The 18,627-nt window shown below is 49.5% G+C and overlaps 1 protein-coding gene across 3 annotated transcripts; it reads left to right on the top strand.

Moving 5' to 3' along the window:
* The first annotated feature begins 3,548 nt into the window (after positions 1-3,548).
* On the top strand, positions 3,549-18,188 carry Lmbr1l (limb development membrane protein 1 like). 3 transcript variants are annotated; one of them, XM_036207855.1, is made up of 18 exons: positions 3,549-3,596; positions 3,744-3,928; positions 6,562-6,646; positions 7,971-8,004; positions 9,250-9,389; positions 9,532-9,635; positions 10,285-10,411; positions 11,874-11,942; positions 12,037-12,101; positions 12,391-12,463; positions 12,543-12,626; positions 12,706-12,782; positions 13,464-13,541; positions 13,847-13,920; positions 14,947-15,037; positions 15,216-15,282; positions 17,277-17,438; positions 17,611-17,977. In XM_036207855.1, exons 2-18 carry the CDS (start codon positions 3,857-3,859, stop codon positions 17,676-17,678), a joined length of 1,470 nt encoding a protein of 489 aa, XP_036063748.1. In that variant the 5' UTR covers positions 3,549-3,596; positions 3,744-3,856; the 3' UTR covers positions 17,679-17,977. The 3 variants fall into 3 exon arrangements, with proteins under 3 accessions (XP_036063748.1, XP_036063747.1, XP_036063749.1); XM_036207854.1 differs by having other exon boundaries at positions 3,549-3,928; positions 17,611-18,188; XM_036207856.1 differs by lacking the exons at positions 3,549-3,596; positions 3,744-3,928 and adding an exon at positions 4,138-4,196.
* Positions 18,189-18,627: the final 439 nt, after the last annotated feature.

The following is an 18,627-nucleotide window of genomic DNA, read 5'->3' as shown; positions in this document are numbered from 1 at the left end:
AATAGAATGAGCCTAGGGGGCCATTCTCATTCAGACCCACAATGTGTGGGTCGGTATGGGGTAAATGCACGTGAGTGCAGGTGTCTCCTAGGCCAGGAATATCGGAACTCACTGGTACTAGAGTCACAGGTGGCTCCTTCTCACTGATCTTTATGATTATTCTAAGCTCTATGAGGGCAGGAGCTCCATCCTTCATTTCTCTCTAATACCCACACCTAGTCCTCGGCACATTATGGACCTTAATATTATGCATGCCAGTTGTTAAGTAAATATGAATGAAATGTTCTGGTTTTGCTCTAAGTCTTTTTTTTTTTTTTTTCATTTTCATTTATTTGTTTTTTTGTTTGTTTGTTTTTCTATTATCAGCTTGATACAGTCCAAATTCTTATCCTAATGGTGAAATGTTTCACTGAGGCTTGCCTAGTAATTGAGTAAGACCAAAACTTATTATAAGCCACAGTCATCCCAGGGTCCCCCCTGCTATGTAGCCTCCCTGGTTCTGTGGGATGCAGTCTGATTATTCTTTGCTTTATATCTAGCATCCACTATTTTTTTTTTTTTTGAGCTGAGGATCAAACTCAGAGCCTTGTGCTTGCTAGGCAAACGCTCTACCACTGAGCTAAATCCCCAACCCAATTTCTTTATTTTTGACACAAGGTTATATCAGGTGGGACTGGAACTCATTAACCTAGGCTAGCCAACTCACATCCTTCTGTCTCAGCCTTCCATATGCTGGGATCACAGGCATGTACCAACACATGCAACCTCAACTTGACTTGCATTTCAATACAGTCATTAAAGCACAATGCTTTTCATAGTTGAAATAAGTATCTGAGGACTCAGATGGTTTGGCCTGTAAAGGCAGTTGCTTGCCAAATCTGATAACCTGAGTTCAATTGCTGGGACCCACACTGTAGAAGGAGAAAACTATCTCTCACAAGTTGTCCTGTGACCTCCACGCACTTTGGCATGAACTTGCTCTTGTGCACACTTGTGAGTATGCACATACACACTCACACAAGAATAATACGTGTAAAACTAAATTTAAAAATGGTGTAGAGTAGGGCATGGTGGCACATGTCTTTAATTCCAGCACTCAGGAGACAGAGGCAGGTCTCTGGGAATTTGAAGTCAGCCTGGTCTAAATATCAAATTTCAGGAAAGAAAGCACACAGAGAGGGATCTAGTCTCAAAAAGAAGTGGGGGCTAGAATTTGCATAAAACCTATGCATATCCTCCAGAATACTTTAAACCACTGGGCGCTGGTAGAACCTTTAATCCCAGCACTCAGGAGGCAGAAGCAAGTGGATCTCTGTGAGTTTGAGGCCAGCCTGGTCTACAGAGCGAGATCCAGGACAGGCACCAAAACTACACAGAGAAACCCTGTCTCAAAAAACAAAAAACAAAAACAAACGAACAAACAAAAGAATACTTTAAAGCATCTCCAGAACACCTATAATCCTTAATAAAATGAAAATGCTATGTAAATAGTTATCATACTCTATTGTTTCAGGAATAATGACAAGATGTTAAAAGTCTATACATGTTCACTACAGACATGATTTTCTTCCCAAATTGTTTTTTTCATGGTACTAGGGACCAAATTCAAGGCCTTGCACATGCTAAGTTCTTTACCACTGAGTACATTTACCCCAAATGTATCTTGCTGTTGTTTTTTGAGACCAGTTCCCTCTTTGTACTCCAAATGTTCTTTTACCTGGGGCTATATGAATAGGGTAGGCTGGCCAGCCAGCCTGCCCTGGGGATCCTCCTGTCTCTGCCTCCCCAGCCCCAATGCTGGGTTCACCAGCATGCACTACTAATTGTGGCTGCTAGGGATGGATCTTAGCTCCTGCCTGCAGAGAAGCATGTTACCAACTGAGACATCTTAACAGCTACCCCTCCCAAAGGTTTGGTTTGGTTTTTTTTTTTTTTTTTTTGGATTTTTTTTTTTATTTGAGATTAATTGAACCCACAGATGTGGAACTCAACAATGTGGACCACCAACTATGTATACATATACATGTTGCAGAACATTTGTTTACACTGTGTGAAGATGTGTTACTGTGATTGGTTTAATGAAGAGCCGAATGGCCAATAGCTAGACAGGAGAGAATAGGCGGGACTTCTGGGCAGAGAGAGGAACTCAGGATGAATCTAGGAGCATGTGAGACAACAGCAAGACACTGAAGAAGTCGGACAAATGGTACAAAGGAGAGGCAACTGAGCCATGTGGAAGAAGGTAGATTAATAAAAACAGGTTAATTTAAGTTATAAGAGCAAGTTGGGGAAAATCCTAAGCTAAGGCCAAGTTCTCATAATTAATAAATCTCCACTGTGTTATTTGGCAATCCAAAGATGGACCAACAAGAAAGCTTGCTACACACAGAGACACACACATATATCTGCATATATTTTTTTGCTTTTTGAGATAGATTCTCATTATGTTACTCTGGTTGGCCTGGGATTGGATATGTAGACCAGGTTGGCCTTGAGTTTAGAGATCCAGTTGCTTCTTCTGCCTTCCTATCGCTGGAATTAAAGGCATCTGTCACAATGCCCAGCTAGAATCACGGTCTTAAGTAGGGCCGTGACAACCTTTCTTTTCTAGTCTCAAATTCTTGCTATGATGTTAAAATCAGATAAAGGCAATAAAGAGAACTGCACATAGCAGGTAGGTAGTTAATGTTTGGTAGTTAGTTAATGTTTGGCTCAATCCACTCACCAGTATTCCCTGAGGACATTTCCTGTGGACAGGGTTTCAGGATAGCCCAGGCCTGGTAGAACATGCCTATCATCTAGCAATCAGCTGGGAGGCTGAGGAAGATCGCTGAGAATTCAAGGACAGCCTGGTTTGCACACCAAGACCTGTCTCAACAAAACGAAAGTTTCATGACATTTTTCTGTAGTCTCCTATCCGTTTTCTGTTTTGTTTTGTTTTCGAGACAGAGTTTTTCAGTGTAGCCCTGGCTGCCCTGGAACTCACTTTGTAGATCAGGGTGGCTTGAACTCAGTGATCCACCTGTCTCTGCCTCCTGGGATAAAAGGCTTATGCCACCACCGCCCGGCTTCCCTATCCAGTTTTTGTTTTGCTTTGACTATTGGTCCTCTGATACCCTAGGCCTTCCATACAAATGACTGAGTGAAAGCTTTCAGGAGTGGCTGGGGTGGGGGGGGGGGACTCCAGTACAAACACACCTCGAGAAAAAGCTATAGGCCCTTGGGTGACAGGGCAGCGGCTCCTTCTCAAAGCTCCGTGGTGCTCTTACATCTAGACTGGTTGTCCTGATGCAAACCATTCATTTAAACTAAAATCGTGGCCGACACTAACTAATATCCTGGAACCATCCTATCTCACTAGCGGATCAAGTGGATTAAGTTTTAGAACAGCTTCGACAGGCCAAAAATATCCCACCTCCCTTCCCAGACTATCCTATCAGCGCACCCCTAACGATGAGCGACGGCCGACAAGAAGCCAATCAGTTCCGCTCTTGGGAAGAAACCCGCCCATGCCTTGTGTCGTCACTGGGCCTCTTAAAAGGCTCGCACCAAGCCCGGCGCTTCCGCGTAGCTGGGCGGCCGGTTGAAACGTGACTGTGAGTGACCCCACCTTAAAGGGGAGGGAGCAGCGGGGGACCCGAGCCCTTTAAGACAAGGCGGGCTGGGACCTGCCCCTTTAAGGGCGGGGCGTCCGACGGCTGAATCCGAGCCCCAGATTACCTTTGAGTTTCCGTCACGGGCAGCGCGGAGCGGCTCCTCGGCTGGGTCCGGGTGCTTGGCGGGCGGCGGCGGCCTCCTCCCCGCTCGTCCTCCCCGGGCCCGGAGACACCCCCGCCCCAGTCATGCTGAGCAGAGTATGGAAGCAGCTGACTACGAAGTGCTATCCGTGCGAGAGCAGCTGTTCCACGACCGGGTCCGCGAGTGCATCGTGAGTGCGGGACCTGGGCGGGAAGGGGCCGGGCCGGGGTGGGAGGGGCGCGGGCAGCAGCGTTGGGGACAGGAAGTCCTGCCGCCTGGGCTCCCAGCACCTCGGTCCCTGAGAGGGCCGGGGCCGGGGTGGCGAACTCCGGAGTCGGGTCTGCTGGGTCCCTGAGCCGTAAACAAAGCCGCGGGGTTTCCGTTCCTCCGCTGCTCGCCCCTCCCCCCCGCCCCCTTCTGCTCCACCCCGGTGGGCGTTCCTGGCGGAGGGTCCTCTTGTGAGTCTGATCTTCTGGGAGAGGGTGGATTTGCTTCGGGACAAGTTGATGTGCGTGTTCCCCTTAGAAGTAGATGGAGGGCGATCGTAGCTGGTGTTGGAGTGGAGACCCGGCCGCATTGAGCAGTTAACGAGGGACCTGCTCTGGTGGCGCGAGGGAAGGGTAGGGATGTCGTGGGTCCTCCCACTGAGGAAGAAAGTAATCCTGCCCGAGGTGGGTTGTAGGCTAGGGAGATGGGGAAACCCCGAAGTCTCCGCGCCGATTTTCTCTGCCCTTCAAGGATGGTTGTTTGTTTTCATTCGTGTTGTGATTGAACCCTGGGCCGCTGGCGTGCAGCATGCCAAACACAAGCCAACACAGTGACGCACACCACGCAACACTTCCTGAGCATTTGTTTGACACTCGACTGGGTTTCCAGCTTTCTGGCCATTCTGGGAGTTCTTCTGTGAGGGGGGCTCTGCAGTAGTCCTGAGCACATCTAGTGGATTCCTCATTCCTTCCGGTAGCCTGTAATCGCAGCTGAACCTTCCACACAATAGTATACTGCTCTGGGATAGGAACATACAGTGGAACTTAGGGAAACATATTTTCCTTGGATCATCTCTCTGTCGGGTGTTTCTCCCACAGAGCTCTGCACGTACTAAATGAAAAGAGAAGGGTCTGGAGGAATGGAAAGAAGTCTTACTAAATTGAGGAGAGACACAGATGGAGTCATCCTTCATTTTTCTCAGGCGGAGCTTTAGGCTACCCCTAGGCATGCTTAGATTGAAGAGAAGGTAGAGGGAGACAGGATATACCTAGGTCTCCCTTATCAATGAGGGCTGGAAAGTACAGGTGTATGGCCTGAGGTGTAAGAATCAAGTAACATCACCTGGTGTGTTCCTTGGTGGAGAGGTACTCATCGGTACATTGGGCCTATCATGGAGGCACATCTAGACCTTGAGATGCTGTATAGGGGCTGACAACCTGGAGGGATGAGCCCTTGGAAACTGTATGTTTCTGCCTTCTAAAGCATTAGCTTAGGACATCAGCACCAGCCAAGGACAGCTGAAGGTTTCTACTACCTCCTCCACATGGCTCCCGTCTAGAAGTTAGAGAACCTAGGTGAGGTGGAGGTGGCAGTGGTGCACACCTTTAGTCCTAGCACTCAGGAGGCAGAGGCGGGGCTGATCTCTGAGTTGGAGGCCAGCCTGATTTACGGAGGTGAGTTCCAGGGGACAGCCAGGGCTACACAGAGGAACCCGAGAGAGAGAGAGAGAGAGAGAGAGAGAGAGAGAGAGAGAGAGAAGAGAGAGAGAGAGAGAGAGAGAGAGAGAGAGAGCGCGAGCGCGCTGAGAGGGGGGGGAGGGGGAGAGGAGAGGAGAGAACAGCAACAGCAACAGCAACAGCAGCAGCAACCGCCTTTCCTCTATCTACTGGGATTGGGTGGAACCCCAAGCCTGACCTTCTGAGCTCGTCTACCTCCTTGGCTATTACACAAGTTCAGGGAGGAATAAGGCAGAACACTTGGCTGTAAAAATGCAGTCACAATCTTTGTGGGATTCCCTAAGTCAAAAGCTCCAGCTCTGTTCTAGATACAGGACCTCCTTGGTTCTTCTCTCCTTGTCACTGTACAGATTTCCTATAGGGTCAGTTCCTCTTGGAGACTAGAAGACACATGAGGCTGATCGTATCTTTGCTTACCTCAACTGCAATGGCATCTTTTTTTTTTTTTTTTTTTTTTTTGGCATTCTCTGACTTTGAGGTAGTGTAGAGATGTAACCCACCCACTAATTATCTGTCCTGTCAATTGGAGGTCTAACCACTCAGGGCCGTGGGTGGGTAGGTCCTAAGAGGCCTGGCCCTGAAGTTGGAAGTCACTTGTGGTCGGGTCTGCGGACTGACTAGAGGCAGATAACCTGCTCTGGAAGTGCTGGGCCTGACAGCTCAGGCTAAATGGTAATTAAATGGGCTCTAGTTTAGCACAGAGCAGACCTGATGTTTCAGGCCCTGAGGAAACAGAGTAGAGGTTCTGATGTGGTCTAGAGACGTGATTCTCACAGAGTAGTTGAAGGAGTAGTCTTTCCCCAACAGCAAATGGAGTTGGGTAAGAGGACGTGCCAAGACAGTGCACACATCTTACCAGGAGTGTCTCTGCTCACCTCTAAAGATATGGTTGAAGCTTGTAGCTCCAGCAGAGTACCCCAATACAGTTGGCACTGTTTCCCCAGGGACTTGGGACATCCTATGGTTCTTAGCTAGAAGGAAGGCATCTGTGAGAAATGTAGAATCCCGGAATGTATGGAGCTTTATATCAAGGCCCTTGGGGCTGTGGAATGTGCTGGAAACTCTAGAAGTTCTCATTCCAGGTTGTCTTTTGCCACAGATCTCAATACTTCTGTTTGCGACACTCTACATCCTCTGCCATGTCTTCCTGACCCGCTTCAAGAAGCCCGCTGAGTTCACCACAGGTGCTTTTGACTTCCCTGCCTTCAGCCAGAGTGCCAGTTGCCATGGAGCCAGCCTCAGAGGACTGGGTGATGTTGCCTGTAGGGAAAGGAGAGGTGGCTGGGCTGGGCTGGGAGCTTGGCTGCCTCGGCCCGTCCTTCCACAGGCAGAGCTAAGGTGGCCTAGGTGGAAATAGCTTTCGATTCTTTCTTGTTACTTAATTACTTTATTTCTATGTATTTTAAGTTAGAGTACAAAATAATGTTGTATTGTGGCTTTTTCAAAGTCAAGTACCCCTTTCTTGGTTTTATTTTGTTTTATAGACAATATCTCATGTAGTCCTGGCTGGCCTCAAACTCTTTATGTAGCTAAGGGTGACCTTGAACTCCTGTCTCTACCTCCCAAATACTGGGCTTCATGGTGTATTGGTGTATCCTACCACATCCCTATCCATGTAGCTTTTCTTTCTTTCTCTCTCTCTCCCTCCCTCCCTCCCTCCTTTCCCTCCCTTTCCCTTCTTTTCTTTCCTTTCCTCTTCCTTCCTTCCTTCCTGTCTTTCCTTTTGAGACAGGGTTTCTCTGTGTAGCCCTGGCTCTTGTAGAATTCGCTGTGTAGACCAGGCTGGCCTGGAACTCAAGAGATCCGCCTGCCTCTGCCGCCAGGCATCCATGTAGCTTTCCTAATCCTCAGTTCCACCCTACAAAACGGGCATAATTAAGTCCACCTAGTACTCTGTCACTGGAAGGACCAGACGAGAGCCATTGGTGACCCGGAAGTGGGCAGCTGCAGGCTGAGTGTCATGGGCATTTGTTCTGTGCCGTCTTCTTTCCTAGTGCTTTCCCACTGGACCTGGCACCTCCCAAGGGTTGGCAGTGTTCATCTTTCTCTTTGTGGAGAGACTAAGTTTTCGCAGATTGTGGCTTGGGGTCCCATAGATCTCGAGGGGGCTAGAGAAACACACCCAGCAAGTTATCTCCATTAGTGCTGCCCCTCGGGGACTTTTCTCTGTGAATCCCCTCTTCCCCTCACCCAGCCACTGATGTGAACAACCTCACAGACTGCAGTCTGAGCCTCCATAAAGAGGAACCTGTGGTGATGGTGATGGTGGGGAGGAGGGAGAGGAGGGGGGGAATTTGGGGCTTATATTCTGTGTACCTAGGGCCACTGATGATTAAACTTGCCACCTTGGTCGGAGAACAGGTTGAGGTTTATAATGTAAGCTCTCCCAGAGCCTCTTCTTCAGCACTGTCGTCAGTGGTGGGGACAGGGGACACATTATGATGCATCTGACTCCCAGAACTGCCCACTGCTATCCTGCTGAGCCCCCTTCCTGTCTGTCTCTTGCAGTGGATGATGAAGACGCCACCGTTAACAAGATTGCGTGAGTGCCGCTCCCTCAACCCCTGAATCCAGCAACTTAAATGCTGGGATCTAGAAAGTCCTCTAGGGCAGCGGGAGAAGGAGCTGTCATCCGTCCAGGAGAGAAAGAGTTCCTACTTCCACCCTGTTCTGGCTTCTTCCGGCATTGCCTTATGCTGGGGATGCTCAGAAAAGCTGCTGTTCCTGTCTCCCTGGTTGGGCCAGGAGCTTCATGATCAGGATATTGGCTGGGACCTGCCTGAGTCACCAAGCAGTGGCTTCAGCTTGGCCTCACCTCCCAGCAGTCAGTGTGGGTGGGGAATGGAAGGGGGAAGACAGGCTAAGGAAACAGGACAGGGTTTGATAAAGATTAAAAATCCCTGAGGGATCAAGGAAACCCTGTCTCGAACACCCACTTTCCCAAAACACACACACACACACACACACACACACACACACACACACACACCCTGAGGGCAAAAAAATGCTTGGTTCTTAGAGGAAGACCCTTATTATGGACATTTTAAAAAATCTTATTTATTTTTATTTTATGTGCATTGGTGTTTTGCCATGGGTGTGGAGTCCCCTGGAACTATAGTCACAGACAGCTGTGAGCTGCCATGTGATTGCTGGGAATTAACCGCTGAGCCATGTCTCCAGCCTCCTATGGACAGTTCTTATTCACTAGCAGCATATAGAGAGGAAATGTGGAGATGCCCCTCTGGCATGACAGACTAGAAGGCAGCATTCCCCCTTTTTGAGTTTGTTTCCAGCTGGTGCAGCCCATGGCATAGGCCTTGCTTATGAAGTTGGGTTTTAGCTTGTCTTTATCCTCTGCACTAATGCCTTCTTAAAGGGCATAGCCATATGGAGTGACTGAGCTCTTATCCGTAGGGAAAGAGGCAAGCTCAGAAATCTATATCCCTAAGCGGAGGAGGAGCCACGCCCCTGGCTTTGTTAGCATTCCTGGCGTGCCCTATGGGCTTATATGGGAAGATCACATTCCCAGGATAGCCTAAACAAGTGACATGGCCAGTGATCAGGTGCCCATGAATGCCTGAGTTGGCATCCATCCATCCCAGGTGCCAAGGCTACCCTGTAGTGAGGGCGAGGGTGCGCTAGCAGTGGGCAGAGCCCAGCTGGAGAGCTCCTTGCCATCGCCCTGGCTGGCTCTAGAAGCCATAGATGCCCTTGGGAAAAAAACGGGCCTTCTAGGGCAGCAGGGCGGTGAGTGCTGGGCTGACCCGACCCCCTCTTCCCTTCTTAGGCTGGAGCTGTGCACCTTTACCCTGGCAGTCGCCCTGGGGGCCGTCTTACTCTTACCCTTCTCCATCATCAGCAATGAGGTGTTGCTCTCCTTGCCACGGAACTACTACATCCAGTGGCTCAACGGCTCCCTCATCCATGGTATGTGGCCCTGGACCGGAGCTTGGGGGAGGGAGCAGGGCAGGCAATTAGGCAGACCCAGGCAGCCCTGAGCTAATCAGTCATGTCGCCCACCTCCACTGGCCCCTCAATGACCAACTCTGCTCTTCCTTTTTGGCTCTAGGTCTTTGGAACCTTGTTTTTCTCTTCTCCAACCTGTCCCTCATCTTCCTTATGCCCTTTGCATATTTCTTCACAGAGTCTGAGGGCTTCGCCGGCTCCAGAAAGGTAATGTGGCAATATTACAATATTAGTCAACTCAGCCAGAAGCAGAACTCTGGTCTAGGGAGTTGACATAGGAGATGATTTGCAGACTTCAGTCAGAGTTAAGGGATGGAACAAGGAGTCTGAGGCTGTAGCAACGTGAGAAGTCATTGTCACCCCTAGCCTACAGGGCATTTCTAGAACTGTCGGTAGGTAAAATTGAGAATATGATGAACTCATTTAGCAGAAAAGTTACTGCCTTACTGTTGTAGCTGCTGCTGGAAGCCAGTATGCCAAAGGTGAGAGAAAGCATAGGAAGTCCCAGACTTGTTCCACCACCTTCCACTTCTCTGCTGATCCTTGCATTGGGCAGGCTGAACCAGAAGTCAGAGCAGAGAGCCTGTGTGATGCAGCTGTCAGGGACCATCTCCTCGGAACAGACAGGAGATTGAATGATTTGAGGATGGTTTTACAAGTGGATCCCCAGGATATGGATTGGGGAGTAGGAGAGCAGAGCGATTCAGAATTAGGAGAGAGAAGCAGCCCTTCCTGCCTGCTGAATCCAGACGCTTGGTCTCCCAAACCCAGCCACAGCTCTAATGTCTCCTTTCTTCCCCACCCTGCTGTAAAGTTGACCCCCCTCTTCTACTTTACCCATTTCTTCCTCCTGTAGGGTGTCCTGGGCCGGGTCTACGAGACAGTGGTGATGTTGATACTCCTCACTCTGCTTGTCCTGGGCATGGTATGGGTGGCATCCGCCATTGTAGATAATGACAAGGCCAGCAGGGAATCACTCTATGGTGAGAGTTCAATTTTCTGTCACTGATCTAAAGGAGGAACAGTTTTGGCTCATGGGTTCGGAGGTTTTGGTCTGTGGTCATTCGGCTCTGGTTTCTGGGCTGTGATGAAGCGGAACCTCACGGCAAGGATCATGTGCTGGAGCAAAGCCTCTAAACCGTGGATGGCTAAAATTATGCTCCAATCACGTCCTAAGAACACCACCACCTCTGCCCATTGTAATGGGGACCCAAGCCTTCAACATTCACGTTTTGAAAGACCATTTTACACCCAAACCACAACAGAGCGCCAGCCTTTTCCTCCTTTAGAAAGATTTATGTGTACTGGGTGTTTTCCCTGTATCTGTGCACCACATCTGTGCAGTGCCAACACAGACCAGAAGAGGGCATCAGAGCCTCTGGAACTGGAGTGAGCTGCCCTGTGGGGGCTGGGAACCAAACCTGGGTCTTACACTGAGCATCTCTCCAGCTCCTGTCCTTCCTCCTCCTCTTTAGAGCTTGTAATCTGAGCACTATGGGTAACTGCCATGAGTTAATACAGTGAGTTTGCATCTTGGGATACAGAGGAAGATGCTCTTTCTCATTCTCTGTTTTGGAGAGTGTTTCTTTGCTACACAAAGAAACCTTGGCTGTTCTCCAACTCACAGAGATCTACTTGCTTATGCCTACCAATTGCTGGGATTAAAGGTGTTCACCACCACCACCACCCATCTAAGATTCTGTCTGAAAAGAAGAGAAGAGAAAAAAAAAGAACATCCTGGCTCTTGAGTTGGCCATGTGTGTTTGGTCAACTGTAGTCCTCCTAAGTGGAAAAGACCGGCACCATTCCTGTGGGCTGAAGTTCCAAACTTATGGACTTTGGACACATCCAACATATAGAAACATCCACACAGTGATTTTGAAAAATAGATAATCAACCAGGCATGGTAGCACAGTTTTAATCCCAGCATTCAGGAGGCTAAGGCAGGTGGACCCCTGTGAGTTCCAAGCCAGCCTGGACTACATAGAAAGACCTTGTTCAAAAATAAAAAAATAAATAAATAACTAAGTAAATAAGTAAATGAGTAAATAATAGATAACAATTGTTGACTATGAAGCCCAGGCTGGCCTTGAAATCTTTCTGCCTCGACCTCCTGATTCTGCTGGGGTTACCAGGCATGTGTGCCACCATACCTGCCCTCCCACTTTGGAACTGAGAAGTTTCATCTCAATTTCTGCCTTGCTTGACAAGGGAGAGGACCTGGCTATACTTAACCCTGCTCACCTGGGCCAGACAGCAGCTGTGTCTTTTGTATAATTCAGAGTCTCTCGTTTGCCCAGCACTCTGCCTCTAACCTGGACCAGCTTTCCCCATGTGTTACTCGCCTGTAGCCTGAGGTGTTTGAATTGTCTAGACCCTGAGCCCTGTCACCTCCTAGCAATGAGGAGGAGTAAGACAAGCTGACATGCCTTTTCTTGTCTTTAGACTTCTGGGAGTACTACCTCCCCTACCTCTACTCCTGCATCTCCTTCCTCGGAGTCCTCCTCCTTCTGGGTGAGTGCAGAGTCGGGAGGCTTCAGCAATGAGGGTGGGAGGAGAAGGGCAGGGGAAGGACCTAACTGTGACCGACAAGCTCTTATCCCAACAGTGTGCACTCCCCTGGGTCTCGCCCGCATGTTCTCCGTCACTGGGAAGTTGCTGGTCAAGCCTCGAGTATGTGGTGCTCCTTTTGTACAGGGTGAATCTTGTGCATCTGAAGCCGAACCATGAAATGAACCTGCAGTTGTGTTGTGCACAACTTGCAGAAGACCACAGCCTTGGCTGGCTTCTGTGTCCTTTGCCCCATCCTCTTGAGCTGGTCAGAACGTGAGGGATTGGAAGGGATAGGACAAATGACGGGCATGGGGTGTGAAGGAGAGTTAGAACCAAGACTGAGATTGGGACTGTAGAGGGCTGTTGGGGCCAGAGAGCCTCTGACAGCCCCCCCACCCCCCACCCCCAGCTACTAGAAGATCTGGAAGAACAGCTGAACTGTTCAGCGTTTGAGGAGGCAGCTCTGACTCGAAGAATCTGCAGTGAGTTCAAATACTCCCTTGCTTGGGTGGTGGACTGGCCTTGGCAAGCACTGAAGGGAAGTGTGTTCTCTGCCCTCAGATCCCACCTCCTGCTGGCTGCCTTTGGACATGGAGCTGCTGCACAGACAAGTCCTGGCTCTGCAGACGCAGAGGGTCCTCTTGGGTATGTGGACCGGTGCTTTACCCAGGGAGAGCAGATCCTTGTTCCAGATACTTGCTAACAACCTCCCATTCCTGCACAGAAAAGCGGCGGAAGGCTTCAGCCTGGCAGCGGAACCTGGGCTACCCTCTGGCCATGCTGTGCTTGCTGCTGCTGACGGTGGGTTTTCTAGCCTTGGTGGGCATAGGGAGTATGGATACTTGAGCATCCTCAGGGAAGACAAAGATATACGTGGACATGGTTGTCGTCCACTGTGGTAGTTGCCCCTCATAGTACCTGCTTTGTGCCTCTTCCTGTGCTAAGAACATTAATTCCCATTTTGTAGATGAAGAAATACAACTGACTTACCCCAAATCACACAAAATCATTAAGAAGACACACAGATTTGCCTTGGAGTGAGAATAAAGGTTGAAATCTAGTGTCTCTTCTGTACTGGATTAGGACTTCAGGAATAGTTTCAGAGGAAACAGTACCTTTCTCTAGGTCATTTCCTGTGTGTGTGTGTGTGTGTGTGTGTGTGTGTGTGTGTGTGTGTGTGTGTCTGGGGTTGGACCAGGCCTTTGCATGTATTCAGTGCTCTGTAGAGTTATAATCCAGCCCCGTAGGGGTACTCTCTCTGGTTAAGCTTTGCGGTCCGTCCGTCTGGAAGCAGTCCATCCAGTAATATCCTCCAAGTGCTGTGTTGCTAGCAGCAGCTCGAGGGGTCCCTAAAGCTGCTTGGAAGCAGATCTGCTCTTACACACAGAGCGCTGGACTGAAGAGAAGCTCTTCCGTTGAGCTCAGAGCACTGCCGTGGGCTGGGGCAGGGATAATGGGAGTTGGTACCCTTGCTGCACACAGGGCCTGTCTGTGCTCATTGTGGCCATCCATATCCTGGAGCTGCTCATCGATGAGGCCGCCATGCCACGGGGCATTCAGGTACAGGGCTCTCTTCTTTCCCACCGCTTCTTTTGGAGAGGACTTAATTGAGAAAGGCTAGGGAAGCTGGGTATGGTGTCTTACGCCTATTATCCTAGCATTTGGAGGCTGGAGCAGGTGGATCGCCACAAGTTTCAGGACAGAATGGGCTATATTGTGCTATAGCATAATGTCTTTAAAGGGTCGAGGGGATGCTGGGGATGCTGGAGAGAGAAACAGAAGCCGAGGACAGAGGGGAGGCTGGGTAGGGCTAGTAGTACTCACAGTGGGAATATCCCTCAATCATGCCACCCCAACCTCCACAGGATGCCTCCCTGGGCCAGGTCTCCTTCTCCAAACTGGGATCCTTTGGTGCCATCATCCAGGTCATATTGATCTTGTATCCTTCTGGAAACTCCCGTGGCTTCTGCTTTCCAAACCTGCCTCCCAGGACTCCAATAGACTCTTTGGGAACACGGAGGAGGAGGAGGAAGAAAAGGGGACAACTCTTCATTTTCATCTGACTTGGGTTCAGACAAGGAAATACTTGATCTTGAGGACTGGGGAGATAACTCAAGTCAGTTAAGTGCATCTGCCTGTAGTCCAGTTCTGGGAGGCAGAGACAGGAAGATCCTGTGCTTTGTTTAAGAGCCAGTCTAGCCTGGCGGTGGTGGTGCATGCACGCCTTTAATCCCAGCACTTGGGAGGCAGAGCCAGGTGGATCTCTGTGAGTTTGAGGCCAGCCTGGTCTGCAAAGCGAGATCCAGGAAAGGCGCAAAGCTACACAGAGAAACCCTGTCTCGAAAAAAACAAACAAACAAAAAAGCCAGTCTAGCCAAACTGGTAAGTTCTAGGCTTGAAATAACCTGTCTCGGAGAATAGTAAGGTAGTAGCTGGCAAGATGGTTTGGCGAGGGCTGGGAGAGGAGTCAGGGGTTAGGGGATTGATGTTCTTGCAAGAGCACTGAATTCAGTTGGCTCACAACCATCTGTAAGTCTAGCTCCAGAGGATCTGACTCCCTCTTCTGGCCTTTGTAGGCATCCACCCTCATGCACATACCCCACACACGTACACACATTGAGGAAAGTTTTTTAAAAGATGACTCAGTAGGTATAAGTGTCTACCCTGCAAGCCTGACAACCTGGGTTCTACCCCTGGGAACTCACAGTGGCATGAGAGACTGACCCCTGAATGTTGTTCTCTATAGCACACCCTCACACACACCAACACAACATAATAGTAAATAAAATTTATAATGATAGGAGGAGACGTCCAGCTTTGACCTGTGGCCTCTGCATACACATGGATATCACATACACCACACAGAAATATTTCATCTTGGAAAGAGGTCTGAGGCGTCCTTTCTCTGAGACAGGCAGTGCTTACTTAGAAGCCGGCCAGTTTTTCCCTAACCCAGCGGCAACAGTTACCTGATGGTGTCTTCGGTCGTGGGTTTCTACAGTTCTCCACTTTTCCGAAGCCTGAGGCCCAGATGGCATGATACAGCTATGACACAGGTATAGAGGGGGAGAGAGGAGAAGCCTCCTGGGGTGGGTGAGCAGTGGGTGTTGGCAGCCCACCCCACAGGTTTCTCTGTGCAGTCCTGGCTGTCCTGGAACCCACAAAGTCTGCCTGCCTCTGCCTTCTGAGTGTGGTAACTCTTGCTGTTTTGCTTCTTCTTTGTTTTCCCCCCAGATAATCGGGAACTGCGTCTGCCTTCTGGTCCTGAGCTCTGCACTTCCTGTCTTCTCTCGGACCCTCGGTAAGAACAGAAGTCGGGAAGAGAACTGATTGGTTTTGTTTTCATAGCTTTAAAATGAGGTTTGCGGGCTGGAGAGATGGCTCAGTGGTTGATGTGGATGGTTCAGCCTCTCCTTCCAGAGGACCCAAGTTCAAATCCCAGCACCCACATGGCAGCTCACAGCTGTCTGTAACTGCAGTTCCGGGGGATCTGGCACCCTCACACGGATATGCAGGAAAAACACCAATGCACATTTAAAAAAAAAAAAAAAAAAAAAAAGGCCAGTCTGGGCTTCATAGGGAGTTTCAAGCAAGTCTGGGCTACCCAGGGAGACCCTGTAACAGAACAGAACTGCCAAGGTCTCACTAATCATTCTGCCTCAGCCTCCAGAATGCTGGAATTTGTGATACAATGCCATACCCAGCTGGGAATTTTTTTTTTTTTAGATGTATTAGTTGATGTGTATGAGTATTTCGCCTGTATGTGTGTTTGCACCTCTTTCATGCATGTACCTGTGGAGGTGCCAGAAGAGGGGTCAAATGCCCTGGAACTGGACGTGCCGATGGTTGTAAGCCACTCGTGGCTGCTGGGCACTGACCCAGGTACTCCGCAAGGGCAACACATGCTCTTAACTACTGGCCATCTCTCCAGTCCCAGAGTTATTTTTTCCTTTTAATATTTTTGATATGCGTTGGTGTTTTGCCGCATGTATGTCTTTGTGAGGGTGTTGATCTTCTGTAACTGGAGTTACAGACAGTTGTGAGCTCTAAACTGATGAGCCAGATCTCTAGCCCCTGGCTTTTTTTTTTTTTTTTTTTTTTTTTTGAGTATGTACTTAAAAAAGGTATTCAAGGGTCAGGGTCAGTAAAGGGATATCTCAGTGGGTAACGGCAGTTGCCACCATCAAGCCTCTTGACTGGAGTTTAATCCCTGGAACCCACAAGAGAGGAGAGAACCCACTGTCTCCAGCTGTCTTTTACCTGTGCATGTGCATTCACACACACACTCACACACAGAAGAAAGAAAAAATGCTTTGTAACTAGATGTGCTCCACAAAACACCCACAAAGAGCTACTCCCTTCTCTGCAGGAGAAAATCTAGCTCCATAAAGGCCTGCACCAAGCTTTGGGTGCTTGCTTTTGGTTTTGTTTATTGTATGTGCATGTATGTCTGTGCACCATTTGTGTGTCTGGTTCCAGAAGAGGCTAGAAGAGGGCAGGAGCCAGTCGGTTGTGGCACATTCACACCTTTAATCCCAGCACTTGGGAGACAGAGGCTGGCAGATCTCTTAAGTTAGAGGCCAGCCTGGGCTACAGAGCGAGTTCCAGGACAGTCAGGGCTACACAGACAAACCCTGTCTCGGAAAAAAAAAAAAAAAAAAACCAACCTCAAGTTCTTAGTGATCCTCAGCTACATAGCACAGCCAGGCTGGAACACAGGAGACTCTCAAAAGAGAGAGAGAAGGGGAAATTGTAGTAGTGCCTGGTACAAACAGTTAAATGTGTGTATTGCCTTAATTACTATAGCCCCGTTGTTTTCTTGTTTTAAAACCGAGGAAACAGGCCCAGAGCATTTAAGGAACTTGCCATGCATCACCCAGCTATGGAGAAGTGGAATTGGGATTAAAACACAAAGAAACAAACAAAACGTGATGACAGTCTGCACTCAGTGCTTAGTCTTTCTTAGTTACTGACCTATGCACTACTGAAAACTTAAAGCCAACTCGTAGGTTCTTAGCTAGGAACCACTTGTCTTCCTGGGAGCTCCAAGAGATGCCTGAGGCTAGAGGCAGCCCTCCTGAAGGAAAAGGGTCTCTGGAAGGAGGGACAGGAGCGAATTTAGCTGCTGATGCATTCAGTAGTCCTGAACTGTCCTGGCTTGAGAGTAGTAGTTCATGCACAGCCATGCTAGCCGATGTGATGTTCTGGTCCGGCCACGAGAGGGCAGCAGAAAGCTGAGCTCCTTTGAGGAGAGGGCTTGGGGGACTCCCCCTTCTTACAGATTTTGTACTTCAGGGCTGACTCGCTTTGACCTGCTGGGTGACTTCGGACGCTTCAACTGGCTGGGCAATTTCTACATCGTGTTCCTCTACAATGCAGCCTTTGCTGGCCTCACCACACTCTGTCTGGTGAAGACCTTCACTGCAGCTGTGAGGGCAGAGCTGATTCAAGCCTTTGGTAAGGGAGTATGAATTGTGGGCTAGGGATGTTCATTCTGAACCAAGGGTGGCCCCAGCAGAGAAGAGGGGGTGCTACCTGTTTGTATGTGACCTGTCTCACTCACCTCTTGTATGTTCTGGTTGCTTCACCTCTGAGGAAATGGACCTGTGTCCACTCTGTCTGCTTCTAGGGCTGGACAGACTGCCGCTGCCTGTCTCTGGTTTCCCCCGGGCTTCCGGAAAGAAACAGCACCAGTGACCGGCCCCTCGATAGGGGTTGAGAAGGAGAGAACTGGACACAGCCTAGACCTGGAGGCGAGCCAGGGTGTTGGAATCTGAGAGGGTGGGTGGAGGAGGGAGCCGAACCATCTATACTGCTGCATAATCTGAGCCAGAGTTTGGGACCCGGCCTCCGGCCTTTTCAGATGGAGCTGTGGCCTCAGCAGAAGGTGGAGCCAGGGGACTGGCTCTAGTTCCCGGTCCCAGATCCGTTTACACATCAATCTGCCTCAATCCTGTTCCAGGCCATGCCTGTAGCCATGTTTACATGATGATGTGCAATAGGGTGGGTGGGAGTGTGGGGGGGGACTAGGCCGGGGTAGGGTCTGGAGACAGGCTGTCTTCCCTGCCTCTGGCCCAGCAGAGCCTAAGCACTGTGCTATCCTGTGGAGGGGCTTTGGACCACTGGAGAGACCAAGGGTGCAGGGAAGAAGAGCCGCACCCATCAGCAATAAAGTCGATCCCAGGGTTCTCTTGGTTTTTTTGTAAAGAGCCTGTCTCTGTGTCTATACCACCTGTCCCGGCTGGTCCTGAGTCTCCTGAGGACAAGCTTCCTTCCCCTCTGTGCTTCCAGTGCAGAGAGATGCAGTTCTTCCCTTAGTTTACTTCAAGTTGGCTGGTCTCAGCTGGTGTGTCGACCCACACCTTTAATCCCAGTGCTCAGGAGTGAAGGGATCTCTATGTTTTAATTGCAAGTTCCAGACCAGCCAAGGTTACATGGTGAGACCTCAGTCTCCTGGATGCACTCTACTACTTGGGGCTTTGTTTCCATACCTTGGAAATTGGGGTACTATGGTATATGGATCCCATCCTCTGTCCACCTACACCTTCAGCCCTGACTTCTCATACTTAACAATTGCAGAGTAAAAGTGATTGGCTGGCAGTTTTTTATTCCTGCCTTAGAGAAGAACCTGACTTCAGTTTTGTAA

Source organism: Onychomys torridus, chromosome 16, assembly GCF_903995425.1.
Source record: "Onychomys torridus chromosome 16, mOncTor1.1, whole genome shotgun sequence".
NCBI classification, from domain to species: Eukaryota; Metazoa; Chordata; class Mammalia; order Rodentia; family Cricetidae; genus Onychomys; species Onychomys torridus.
The sequence above is the reverse complement of the archived record's forward strand: the minus strand, read 5'-3'. Positions and strand labels throughout refer to the sequence as shown.